We start from the raw sequence: 13,220 nt of genomic DNA, 5'->3' as shown, positions 1-13,220 counted from the left end.
GATCTTGGGCCTAGCTCAATAATTTAAGGAATGGGCTAGGCTTAGGACTGGATTTGATAAGAGTTACTCTAAAATATGTTGGATCTCAAATTCTCAAGTAGAGGTGGAAATAGATCAGATGCCAATTGGATAGTAGTAAAATTATATTTATATTTAATTTTTTTTTTCATTTAGATCTAAACATGGATAGTGGTATTATATAAGGTAAGTACAACTATGAATACAAATTAGATATAGGATGTATCTATATTAAATTTTTAAATATATAAGTACTCGTTATATAATTATTGAAATCTATATACAATTAGTGGATATATGCTAAAACTAGAGTAAAGGTTCATATAAAAGTTTAAAATTATTTTCATAATATTGTAAACTAAATTTTACGCGAATATTAATTTAAATATTATTTTCTAATTCATATACCAGCATAGCATAAGCTATATAGACATTGATACAAATTTTGATATCAAGACAAATAGAAATATCTTAACCCTGACCTAGCAAATCTTAGATAAGGAATTAAGTAAGATCAAATTTAATCCGACGCATCTTCCCTTTAATCTCTTCTCCTGGGTTGATTACACTTATGCTCCATTTATAGACTTTTTTTTTTTTTTTCCTGTGTCAATTTAACCCTTTCTTTTTTTTACAAAATGTTTGTTTGATTATTAAGCCTGCTAGTGTAAGAAACTCTTTGAAAGGGAGACAGAGAGAGGCGTTGAGGAGCAAGTTCATAGCCTCAGCATCCTGAATTTGACTCGCAAGACAGATTTCAAACAACTCGTCAATGGCAACCAAATTATCAAAAACCTTACTAAGGATATTCGATACCTGATTCACTCTTTCAAAAGGGAAAAAAAAATTAACTATATTATTAAAGAAGCAAATTTTGCTGCTAATCGGTTAGCAACTCATCCTTAAGATAACTACTTCTTCCTTTTTTATGTGATAGCTAAGTATGCTTGAGCTCACATTTATTTTATGTCTTGATGTTGGCGGCACTTTGCCTTCTCATTAATACAATTTCAATTGCTTAAAATAAAAGAGACAAAGAGAGACATAGACACCTACTAACTACTAACTTTACTAGAGTTGATCGGTATCTTTCTCTATAATTAAGGAGTTATATGGCTTGCGGCTCGGCTAAGTGCCTTCGCAGCTATCAAGGTAAAGTGACCGTGCCAAGATACATCTGACAAGTAGAGGATATCACCTTTCTTCTGAAGCGCCGGGAGCTTGACGTCAACCAAGTGCGGCGAGATGCAGTGCTGCTGGCTAGGATTAGAGCATAGGTGGGTGAAGAATTCCTTTTTAACACCTAGAGGAAGGATCCAATTCGAGAAGAAGTTGCAACGGGACTCGTAGATACGAGCGAGCTGGCAACCTTTTGGACTCCTCCCCAGTTTTGAGCAAGCCGGGCAGGCATCTTCCTGATGAATTGCAGGAATAAACAATTTGATCCTGGGAATATTGAGATTATGCTTGCAAATGGAGAGCCAAAGTTTGTAAGTACCTTTCGAGATGATATTGAAAGAAAGTTTAGATGAAAAGGATCTCGCAGCTGGGAGTGGGAGTCCGAATAAGTTTGTCAGAGTTCAGAACAGTGAAGGCACTGGCATGAGTACGAAGGATAGCACTAGGTGCTGGGAAAGGTACTCCTTACAAGATACTCATTCTAGCTGCATCCCCTTGCATATGATCCTTTACCAGCTTGACCCCTATGGGAAGAGGAAGATGATCTGAGAGTGAGACTCAGAGAGGGATCCAAGGATCCTCGGTGATACAGATATTTGATATTTGATGGCGTTGCCGTTGATAAATTTTTATTTAAAAAATAAATCGTCAAATAAACATCTTACCAAAAAGAAATACAAAGTGGGAGTAAAAAGTAAACTTTGAGTTGCTCAGTACATCGTAAAATCTTTCTCTATAATATTAGTTTTCATGCATAAATACCAATATGATGAACAGCATTATAGCCTAAGGAGACTCTTGAACTCTTCTCAAGGATGGTTCTCAATTCTTGGAGTTTTTCTTCTTTTCTTTTGAGAGAAAAGTCTTGGAGTTGATCATGTCCTCTTGTCCTCACCTCCTCCCTTCAGTATCAAACCACAGTTCTCTCTTATCTGTTGTGTAACATGAAGCGGTGTTCAGAACAGAATCTAGCAACAATTATTAGGTGTAGGTCCTTCATTGAAATAGTTGTATAGGGCTTGGGTATGATTTCAATGCCTGTTTGAAATTTAATATGAGCAGTTTATAAAAATACTTAGGTGGACGTCCAAATTTTTTGTCTAGGAAAAATGTTTATCTTAGTGGTCACCATGTGACACATTAATATCTCATAAGATAATAAATTAATTTGAGGATTTCATATGACAAGTTGGTTGACAACTTGTGGAAGCTTTTAACACATCTGGATTTATTTCTCTAAAAGCTTTAGATGGATAGAGTTTGGATTTTTATGTTCAATGCAGACCTCTGAGGTTGAGAATTTTAATTAACCTTAGCTTTTTATTTGGCTTGACTTAATGTTCCTTAAAAAGCTTAAGTTGAAATCTTTATAGGCCCTGAAGGATGGATTTAAATTAATAGATTGATGGTTTACTTCCCCAAATGACAGGTAGACATCACCATGCTAATACAATCTTAAAGTAATCTATAACTTTTATGTAAGTTTAAATATTCAAACATAAACCTTCTAGCACTTTAAGATGTGCAAAAAAAAACTCAAAATAGGTATAAAAAATTGAGTATGCCGAGAAATTTGTACTTTGATCATTCATTTTTCAACTAGTACTATTGCTATTAATATTGCACTCTACCACAATACTGGGCATTGGTAATAATTATTTGGCATCTTTCACTTTCCTTTCTGTTTATATGACTGTCAATTACAATAAAGATTAAATAAGATCAAAGAAAGAGCAACAAGGGAGGGAGACAACATAGGAGGAGAATTAGAATTACAACTTAGTATCTTCCTTTTTGCCTTTGCTCTTTCCTCTTGCTGCTTTGCTTGATTTGCTCCCTTTTCCTAGATCTCTCCAGCTTTCCTCTTGTCCTGTTGCTCCACTCATCTCTTTTGGTGTCTGTACTCCATGCAAGTAGCTGCTATATTACTTACTAGTGGCAGTAGTAGTAGTGGTAGTAGATGGCCTATTGCTCTGCACTGTTCTCTATCCATTGGTTGATTGGTCTCTGATGACTTAGGTGTTGCTTTCCCTGCCCTTTTCCTGTGGGCTATGACCCTTTTTGTTGTGTGGCTAAAGGTTGGTTGAGAGGCAGTGGGGGGCCTCTTCACATCATTACAAGTTTAAGAAGCTATCAATGAAAAAGAAAGAAAGTTATGAAACCATGAACTAACTATGCTGCAACTTCTCTTTTCCTATACTCTTTTTTTTTATCACTTTTTCCTCACTTTGATTAGGGAGGGGTCACTCACTCCCATGAGCCAGTCTCCTTTTACTTTACATTCCAATGGCCCCCTGACCAGAGGAGAACCTACATTTTACCACAACAATTTGGATCAAACAAACTTCTTCCTTGATCAAACACAATATGGGTCTGAATCAAAAGCCATACCTTGGCATTGCGAAGAAGCACGGTTGCGGCGATGCCATGTCAAGCGTTGTTGCGGTGGAAGGCAACAATGCGGAGGTCAATAGATGGTTATCAGCTGCACCTGAGGCTGCCACTTCTGCCTCAGCGGCGAAACCGAAGGATGATTTGGTCGGCGACGCGAATGGGCTATCAGGCAAATTGTGCTCCGCACTGCAATCATCATTAAGCAATCAAGAACACGGTACACTAAGAGAAAAGGAGAAGAAAAGACCAATTCTATTGTCCTCTTCAATTGGCTCTCCATCCTTTTCAAACCTTTTCAATGTCGCATTTAGTACAGTGTTAACAGTTTGGAGACAAAATGACTCGGGAGAACTTCTACAAAGAAAGGTTAAAAAACAAAATATTAAATGATCAAATGGCTTGTCATTGTTTAGTTAGTGTTTAATACCTATCTTGGAAATCACTATCATCATTGGGGCTCCCTTCACCACCAGATTCCTCCTTATCAGCTACCATGTTGACTGCCTTGTACCGAAGGAAATGGTTCACCTTGAGCTCTGCTGCTCCACCAATGGGGCTTTTCTCTACAAACACAAAATTAATCACTTGACACCAACTGCGCCATCTGTAAAACAAAACAGCTTAACAACTAATCCACTAGTTGGATTCACCCACCTTCTGGTGTGGACTCCTCATGGCTACCAGTATTGCTCCTCCCATCTAATGCAATAGGTGCAATGGTTGGAGCAGTTGCCATGGGGGAGTTGAAGGCTGCCGAGACAGCTGTGGCGGTGGGAGAGGAAGCACTCCTAGTCTTGAGGTCAAGAAGATGTAGTCCCATGAGCCTTCTACTTTGTAACTCAATGGCTTGTTGCAACTCTGCAGCTTGCTGTTGCTCCTCTAGTTTTCTCCTCAATAACATCTCAGTTGTGCTGTTGTTGTAAAGCATCCTTGATCCTGCTCTCATTAACACCACACTTATGTCAATAAATGATGAACACCATAGGAATTATAATAAAGGAATCTCACCTAGTTGGTGAAGGTCATAGAGGTCTCTAGAATCCAGGCCTGTAGGAGTAGTACAAACAGAGAAATCACCCCTCTCACCTTGCTGCTGCTGTTTCCTGAGATGAGAAAGAGATCATAAGCACAAAAATTTAAACTGGGAATAAGTAAGATTATTATATGAGAATGCACCTGAACTTTTCTGGGACTTTTCCCTTCTCTTTGTAAGGTTTTACTAGTACTCGAGCATCACAAACAAAATGGGGATTTCCCTTGGCTAAGATTAGCTTCACAGTCTCTGGGTAGACAAAGGTAACAAACCCAAACATCCTCTTTTGCTGGTATGGGATCCTCACATCCTGTACTGGCCCATAGATGCTTCAAAATTGGAAGAGGAAAAGATTGGAAAACATTAGATTTCTTGAATGATAATAATAATAATAAATTGGAGATTCTAACCAAGACCCAACAAAGCATAGCACCTGAAATAGTTGGAAACGTCTTCTTCTCGGAAAGTACTGTCTGCTGGAAATGTCAAGTAGATCTGCCTCGACCCAGGATTGATCATGTTAGCGAAGTCGCTCCTCTCGATCCGAGATCGACCCATGAATTTGTTGGTCTCGTCGAGTAGAACGGCAGCTGCGGCTGCTGCAGCTCTGTAGAGATTTGTAAGAAAGCCCAAATCTTTGATTAAGAACATTATAACAAAGATAGACTACAAAGTGAAAGCTTTCTCTTGCAAAAAGAGATGCTACCTTTGGCTCTCACTCTGCTGCTGTTGGAGCAAAAAGTTGAACCCTTTACCCGCCGACGAAGGAGAAGCCGGCATCGAACCAGTCGGAGAGTACGGGAATCCGGCGATACCACCCAATCTTGGGCTCTTCGACCTCAACAGCAACTCCTCGTCCTCGGGTAACCCATGGAGAAACCTGCAAGTATTCCCATTTTTACAGTAACCTCTCGCGAAGTAGAGGCAGGGTTTCCACCCAAAACCACCGGAGTCGGCGCCGAGGCAGATGTCGCTGACGGAGTAGCTCCTCCGGTGGTGCCCGTTCGCTCCCCAACCCTCAAACTCGGCGTTCGGGTTGATGGACATCTGGTGGATTTGTCCAAGATTGGAGCTCTGAGTCTCGTTGAGAAAGGCGAGCTGGTCCTGGAGTTGCAACTCGTCAACAAACTCGTCGGAATCCGACGACCCATTAAACCCAGCGACGCTGTTCCCGTTCCCGCTGTTAGTCCTCGAAAAAATCGGCGGTGCAGCCCACGAGGAAGGCGAAGAAACGCAGTTGCCGTTGTTGCTTGCAAGCAGAGGCGGAAGAAGGTTGAGGTCTCGACGAGCTTTAAGGATGAGCGACTCGAGCAAAGACTCCGGCCCAAAAGCTAATCGAATCATCTCCTTCTCTCCATGGTCTTGCAGCAGAAGAAGACCCATGATTTTGGCGGCGTTCTCTGGGTCAAGGCTTTGGATGCGAGAGAAGACTACTCTCGTAGCCTCGTATGCGTCCATGGATTAGACTCAGCTCCTCCTCCTCCTCCTCCTCCTCCTCCTCCTCCTTTGTCACACTACGAAGCAAAGGTTGAGAATATACCAACTTACCCAAAAGAGAGATTTTTATGGCTTATTCTACCATTCTCACTTCTTATCCGAGCTTTGTTATCGACTCCATTCCCGAAGAGAGAGAGAGAGAGAGAGAGAGAGAGAGAGAGAGAGAAGAGAGAGAGAGAGAAGAATTAAGAGGAGTTGAAAGGTGCGTGACTTAGCCACCAAAAGCCACAGGCTTTATGTCTTTGGATGCAACGCCCTGCTTCAGTTATGGCTACTAAGTATGCAAGTATTCTTTCTATGCTTGCATTTTTTGGCTATCTGCACTCTTATTCTCCATTCTATTCTCTCTTGCTATGCTTAGGAAGCTGGAGGAGGGAAGTGGGAGTGTGGATAGTTTTTCTCTTTTCTTTTTTTTTCTCTTTTCTTCTTCTCATTAATAACAGAGAACAAAAGTAATACAAGGTTGGATAGATCTAGATCTGCTATAATAGTACATGTTAGCCTGTGCACCTGAAACCTCTCTCTCTCTCTCCTCTCTCCTCTCTCTAAAATCCTTTTTAAGTCAAATTTTGGGTTGGTCAGACCTTTCCATTTATATTTTTGTGAAAATCTTAAAAAAAATTTATAAATTATATTTTTGCCGGTCTTGTCCGTCAAATGATTGAGGTTATGCGTTTCAATTTGCTCCCTTATTCATAATATATAATTAGCTGAAAAGACAAAGTGCAATCATAATAAACACAAATATATAGGATTATTATTGGATTACACTATTAATCACCCCCATACGTTTCAACGTTATTGTAAAATAGCTTCTCCTTTGATAAATTTGTTCTTTAGTTTCATGAAATACCCTTATTATAGTTTACTCCAAATTTACCTTCTTAGTCTCACCCTCACCCTCACCCTCACCCTCACCCCCTCTTCCTCTTCCCACTGATAAAAATCCCTTTTCCCCATGGCCATTGTTTTGGGGTTGTGGTCTGTGTCTGACCCACCCACTCCTCTCACCTTCCTTCTTTTGTCTTCTTTATTGCTGTTCTCCAGTGTTGTTGTTGCCCAAGATGATAGCAATATTATATTCATCACTAAATTATCCAAATATTCTGCATACCACCAATATCTATTTTATAGAGTTTGGTTCTCAGTGACCCTTTACGTATTAAAATAAGTAGAGCCAAGGACATAAGAAAAATTAAATAAGATTTATAAAAAACACTCAAACTTTTGTTCTTATTATTAACACTCTGTTGCTTATATATATATATATATATATAAAAGTATTTATTATCGACTTCAAATATTTCTTTTTATTGTCTAAAAAAGATGTGAATTAAATTTACCTAATAGATGTAAATAAACACCCATATAGTAGGATTTTATAATAACAGAAACAACATATAAGATAATTTTTTAATAGATTTCAAAAGAAAATATAAAAGAAGAAGAGGAGGAGGAGGAGGAGATCCTCTGATCCTGTTCTCCAAATAGCTTATCGTTTGTTATTAGCTAGTGGAAATGGCATCACATCCATCACATTGATCTAAACATGGACGATTTCCTCTGCTGCTCATCTCACAATCTTCTATCACTCTATAGTCTATAGCAATGAATGTCCTTTAGATCACTAATCTCAATATCACTATCATGGGGCCTGCTGTTCCCCTTGGGATGCGATTTTTAAATTGTTCTCTCTCATTGGGATATCTTCTTTTTCTTCTTCTTCTTCTTCTATTTTTTCCCCCTTTTTTATCATTTTTTCCTATCATTGGGTTATCAATCAAATAAACTATTTGTTCCAATTTATTTTATGAGAAAATTCTACCTTAGAAACTCAAAGTCATAAAGTTTGGTTCATAGATGAGCCATTTGCACTAAAAAGCTAACATTCTTTTTAATTTTTCTTACTTAGTATTAACGGATATACAGTAAAACATGTTTTAAAGTGAAATTAACAGTGGGTGATGCTGCAAAATTACAAAATTATTTTGATTTATGAAAATATAATGGTATGGATTATAATGTTATGAAGTAAATTCTTAGGAAATGTATAGTTTAGACCACATGTTTTTCGCTTTTGTTACCATTGATACTCGATTATATTAGTATTTATTATTTTATTACTGTATTTTATTTTTATCATATAAAAAAAAACACTTACAACTACCAATAAAATAAAGAAAATTTTATTCCTTTTTAAGGTATAGCTCTTGAGAGAGAGAGTGCTTTATTAATTTTTAGAGATTGATACATAAAAGAGGGAGAATAGAGTGACGATTCTTTTAACACAAATCTTAATACTTAGCTGACATTAGACAGTATTATAAATAGAAAACAAATTATCAAGTTCGAAGGATAAAATAATTAGAAATAAAGTACACCCTTAAAAGTTTTACAAAAGCAAAAAAGCCTCGAGACAGCCTAAAATTCTGTTATAATTCGATAGTCTAAGACACAACCCCATAAAACTCTAAAGGCTGAAAGATCGAAGATCACCAACTTACCATGACTAGGACAAATATGACTTTATGGATAATGACAGTAGCAGTCTCAGACAAGGAAAATAGGGATGACAATGTAGCCTATAGAGAAAGGTTAAAAGAGATAGGAGGAGGAAGAAAAAAAGAAAGAAAAGAGAAGGAAATAGGGAGGTGGAGGAGGAAGAATGGAGAAGTAAATGAGAAAGAAAAAAAAAACACCTCACAAAAGAAGCTAGAGAATGCCTCCCCTCCTCCCAACCAAAGGCTATAAGAGGGGAGATAGATGAGACTACCAACAACCCTGACAAGACGAATTCTTAGTAGAAGGGCAAATTTGGTCTAACCCTAGTAGAGCTCACTAAGAATACTAGGGCTTACTCTCAAGACAATTTTTTTTTCATTTCAAAATTAAAAAATAATTTATATAAGTTACCCCCGTTAAACATCGATTTGCAACTTTACTAACATATAGTATTATCGAGACAATAAAAGTAATATATAGAAGCGAGAGAATGCCAATTATAATAAGAGAAAATTAAAAAAAATAGTGTAAAAAATAAAGTTTCCTAAACTTTTCCTCTTCTTTTGTCTATTTTTTTTTCTTCTTTGTTTCTCAAATTTAGAAGGAGCTGAAGTCAACTGTTTTTAGTTCTAGGCTTGAAAACAACAAAACAAATACAAGCAAGTAAATTAAGTAGTTAAGTGGAACAAGATCCCCCTTCCTATAATAAAATCTGAAAAAAAAAATTTGCAACTCAATCTGCTAAGCAATTATATTGATAGTTCAATTTCGAATTAGCCATAGACAATCTTTCTCGTTGCGAAGAATTGCTTTCAAGTAGTATGTGAATGAATTACTTTCAAGTAGTATGTGAATGCAGTAGCGCTTCGTAGCTTGGAGCCCACAGAGAAGCCGCCCATGCCTCCAAAAATAAGGCGGACCTCAAAAAAATACTTTCTACCTCCCCCCTTATCTGAGGAGTTGGTGAAGGAACCATCAATATTGATTTTGATCCATCGCATTGGGGGCGGGGGGGCTCCCACTTCACCCAAAGGAACTACTTTTTGAAGCAAAAGGGGGCAGTTAGGTCCTAAAAACCAAAATCACATTAGTATTTTGTGCAAATAGCTCAACAACAAATACACACATAAGATGTCAACAGTAGTAAGAGCAGATTGCAAGGTGCAAATTACAAAAATTTCTTAAAAACTTTTTTTGTCTTTTCCCTAACTATACACAAGCTTTGCCTCCGCAACGTTTTATTCTTACTATTATTTTTTCAACTCTTTTATAACTTTTTGAAGTGTGCGAGGGGGAGTTAATCATGCACGGTTATGGTTTGGTTTTGGGGTTTTGACTACATGTATCCCTCCTGGTCAGTCGGAGAGAAAGAGAGCGATGTGGATGACTCGGCCTTTAAAGCTATGTGTGTGTTTTTTTTACACACAAAAAAAGTTCTTTTAGTTTCAGATCCTACCCTCACATGCACTCTCTCCCCACCACCACCACCTGTCTTTCTTTCTTTCTCTCTCTCTTCTCCCCTTATTTTAACGACAAAGATAACTCCATTACTCATAACTCTATTCATCCTTTTGTTCTCTAATATGCCATGCATTTAGAGTTACTTAATTGTTTTGTTCACAAGTTTATGTATCTGTCGGTTGTTACCTCAACCTGGCTGTATATCTCTCGCAAAACGTTTGGTTCTTCAAATCCAAGTACTTATTATAATTCTACCGATTTAGTATAAATAAATAAATAAATATATATATATATATATATATATATATATATATATTTTATTTGCTTGCATTCTTTTTAGCTAAGGATATTTCTGTTTTTGTTTATTATATTAGTAAGATTTTAATTATAGTTGTCAAAATGTAATCCAAAAGAAATTCATATAAAAAGAATTAGAGAATATAAATACATATATCGGGCAGTCGGACAGTTAAAAAAAGGGATTATAGTATATGAGTATTTTCGGATTTAAATTTTAACTACCTTTAGTTTAACAAGATACTATTAAATATTCACTTCTCATTTGATAGGGTTTTATCCGTTGGAGTTTGCCTCATATCAAGAGTTCCCAAGCTTTGTACATGGGAGCATTTGAACACAAAAGCCCGAGAAGATTTGCACCCTGCAAGCATTCAAATGGCTCCACAGGCGTTTGAACGCTCCTACGTTTTAGGATAGCTTTCTACGGGCGTTCAAATGACCTGCCAATTTTTTTTTACCTCAAGTCAGTCTTATGATAGATAAGTTGGGTCTTAAGGTTTTAGAGTGTGGGCATGAAAACCTAAGAGGGAGAGCCATATTATATTGAGTAAGATTAGAGTTGAGAAACACTTTATATTTAAAGATTTGCATAGTAGATTGAAGATTGCTCCATTCGTGAATGTAGATATATTGTTGAATCACGTAAATCTTATCTCTCTCTCTTTAGTCTTTATGTGTAGTTCTTACTTATGATTAGCTTGTATATTTAAAAATCTCTACATCGACCATCTTGATCATAGATTTTCCATTTGATATCAATATTTTCTTTGCTAATATTTAATTTACCCTAATTTATTGCTATTCCATTTGGATTTGTTAGTAAGAGTCAAAAAATCGCTTCTGCTATCTTTCACTCATTTGACATTTAGCACGACATTATCCATGAATAAACTCCCTTCTCCGAAACTAAATCAAAGGGGCCCAGGTCTTTTTAAGAGGGGGCTTAAATAGAGGGGTCAGTGATAGAAATGGGCACAAGATCATGAGAGCGAAGACAGCAAGGTAGTTGGAGTTTGGGAGACTGTAATTAATTTGGCTTCGTTTTGAGGAGGAGAAGAAAAGGGAAGAGGAGGTGGGAGTTGGTAACTAAAACTATTGAAGGAAGCCAAAGTGGAGATTTGTTGTCGTGATATGTTAAACCAATCCATTTGGTGCTAAAATCACGATCGGTGTGACCTTATCTCTCATATTTTAAGTAGTTTAAATTAGGTCTCAGTGCAAATCACCACCATTTATTATAATGGTAATAGAAATGATTGCTTAATTATGAGTGCAAATCCGAGGTTGAGCTAAAATTTTGACATGTATCTTTGACGTTTCATTTGTAACATAGTGTTATTTGACAAATGTTAGTTTTAATATAAGAAATTAAATTGCCCTTTTTAATTTATAGTAATTAGTTGATAGCTTATTATTTTTGAACAATAAAACCTAGAGATTGAACTTAAATTAAGTATTACAAATAAAAATTTAAGATACATTAGACAATATAGAGTCAACCTTCTACAAATACGGAAACTAAATAGTTTCTTTATTTTACTTTTAATATTCTTCTTCACGGTATAATGGAATAAGGCCAACTTCTTCCCTATGTTGGGTCTAGCTTTGCTACTATTTAGTCACCTTCTTTGCCTCTCATCTTTGAGGGCTTTCCTCACCGTTGGTGACTTCCTCTCCTTCTTTCTTTTAACTGGAGTTGCTAGGAGGAGGGGAGAGGCTTTCTTTTTCTTCTTCCGCTTTCTTCTCTCTTCATTCTGCTCCTCTCTTTTTTCTCTCCTCCCCTTGAGCATTCTAAGTTTCTTGATCTCTCTCCGATTTCTACTAGTTTGGCCCCATCCTGTTGTCGCACCTCCAAAATTGTGAGGTTCATGCGATCTTAGTGGAGAGGCTCAATGTAAAGCTAGTTCAACTTCCCTAAACCTAACCTCCCCCTCCTACTCCTTTTGTATGTACCGGTCTTTCCTCCTCTCGAATTGTCGGCATCATCATTGCCCTCCTCCTCCCTTGTTGTTGAAACTAGCCTTATTTCGCTATCTCTAACTTTGTTCTCCCTCTTCTCATCCTTTGTCTCTTCTAGTCCGTCATTCACTCAATAGCATCATTGTCTCCCTCCTCCTGCATTGGTGTTGTTGTGCTCAACACTAGGTGTTTGCTCGCTTGACTAGTCTACTCAGCTCCGAGCTCACATCTCTTGCCATCAGGTCACCTGCATGATGTGAAGGCTCTCTTCCCTGCCTATCTTCCTTGGCCTTTGCCGCCATCTTGTATCGCTCCACCACCTTTGATTGCATTCATCATCCTCTTGGTTTCCCGCATGCTGCTGCATTGGAGTGTCATTATGTCTAGTTCATGAGTTCCATGCGGATTCCTATGTGTTGAGCGGGTTGTGGTGCTTGGTTTGTGCTGATCGGATGTGTTTGCCTTAATTAGCTCTTCATAGCTTCGACTCGGTTATCCGATTATCTTTCATCTTTTTGTTTTATTTTCTTTAAGTACAATATTACAGGTTGTGGTGTCATTTGTGGTCATGATAAAGTCATACATAAGACATTGACTCTCTAGGTCCAGCTTTTTGTCCAAGTCTTTTGCTGCTACATTTGTATGTTATTACATTTCATGACTAAGAGGGCAGCTTATTTTTAGGGTCGTCACTTTATCTCCTCCGTTCTTTTTATTTCCTCAAGCACTTAAACCCTTGTTGTTTGCTTGATACTTTGCTTCATTGTTATTTTGTTCGTATTCAATTACGTGTTGAGCTTACGTTTAGAACTGTAACCCTATCTATCTTTCTCCTTTTCTATGTATCAAGTTTTAAGTATTTGCTCGGATCTTAATA

At 37.4% G+C, this 13,220-nt stretch overlaps 1 protein-coding gene across 2 annotated transcripts; it reads right to left on the bottom strand.

The window, feature by feature from the left end:
• Positions 1–2,842: 2,842 nt before the first annotated feature.
• LOC140775808 (zinc finger CCCH domain-containing protein 53-like) lies at positions 2,843–6,580 on the bottom strand. Of its 2 annotated transcripts, XM_073119251.1 has the most exons (9): positions 5,331–6,580; positions 5,058–5,231; positions 4,768–4,953; positions 4,600–4,694; positions 4,246–4,527; positions 4,019–4,154; positions 3,589–3,777; positions 3,425–3,507; positions 2,843–3,327 (listed from the first exon to the last, which is right to left on the bottom strand). In XM_073119251.1, exons 1-8 carry the CDS (start codon positions 6,080–6,082, stop codon positions 3,474–3,476), a joined length of 1,848 nt encoding a protein of 615 aa, XP_072975352.1. In that variant the 5' UTR covers positions 6,083–6,580; the 3' UTR covers positions 2,843–3,327; positions 3,425–3,473. The 2 variants fall into 2 exon arrangements, with proteins under 2 accessions (XP_072975352.1, XP_072975351.1); XM_073119250.1 differs by having other exon boundaries at positions 2,843–3,507; positions 5,331–6,579.
• Between the last annotated feature and the right edge of the window lie 6,640 nt (positions 6,581–13,220).

Source organism: Typha angustifolia, chromosome 14 (assembly GCF_048772165.1).
Source record: "Typha angustifolia cultivar Huaian chromosome 14, ASM4877216v1, whole genome shotgun sequence".
Taxonomy (NCBI): Eukaryota; Viridiplantae; Streptophyta; class Magnoliopsida; order Poales; family Typhaceae; genus Typha; species Typha angustifolia.
The sequence above is the reverse complement of the archived record's forward strand: the minus strand, read 5'-3'. Positions and strand labels throughout refer to the sequence as shown.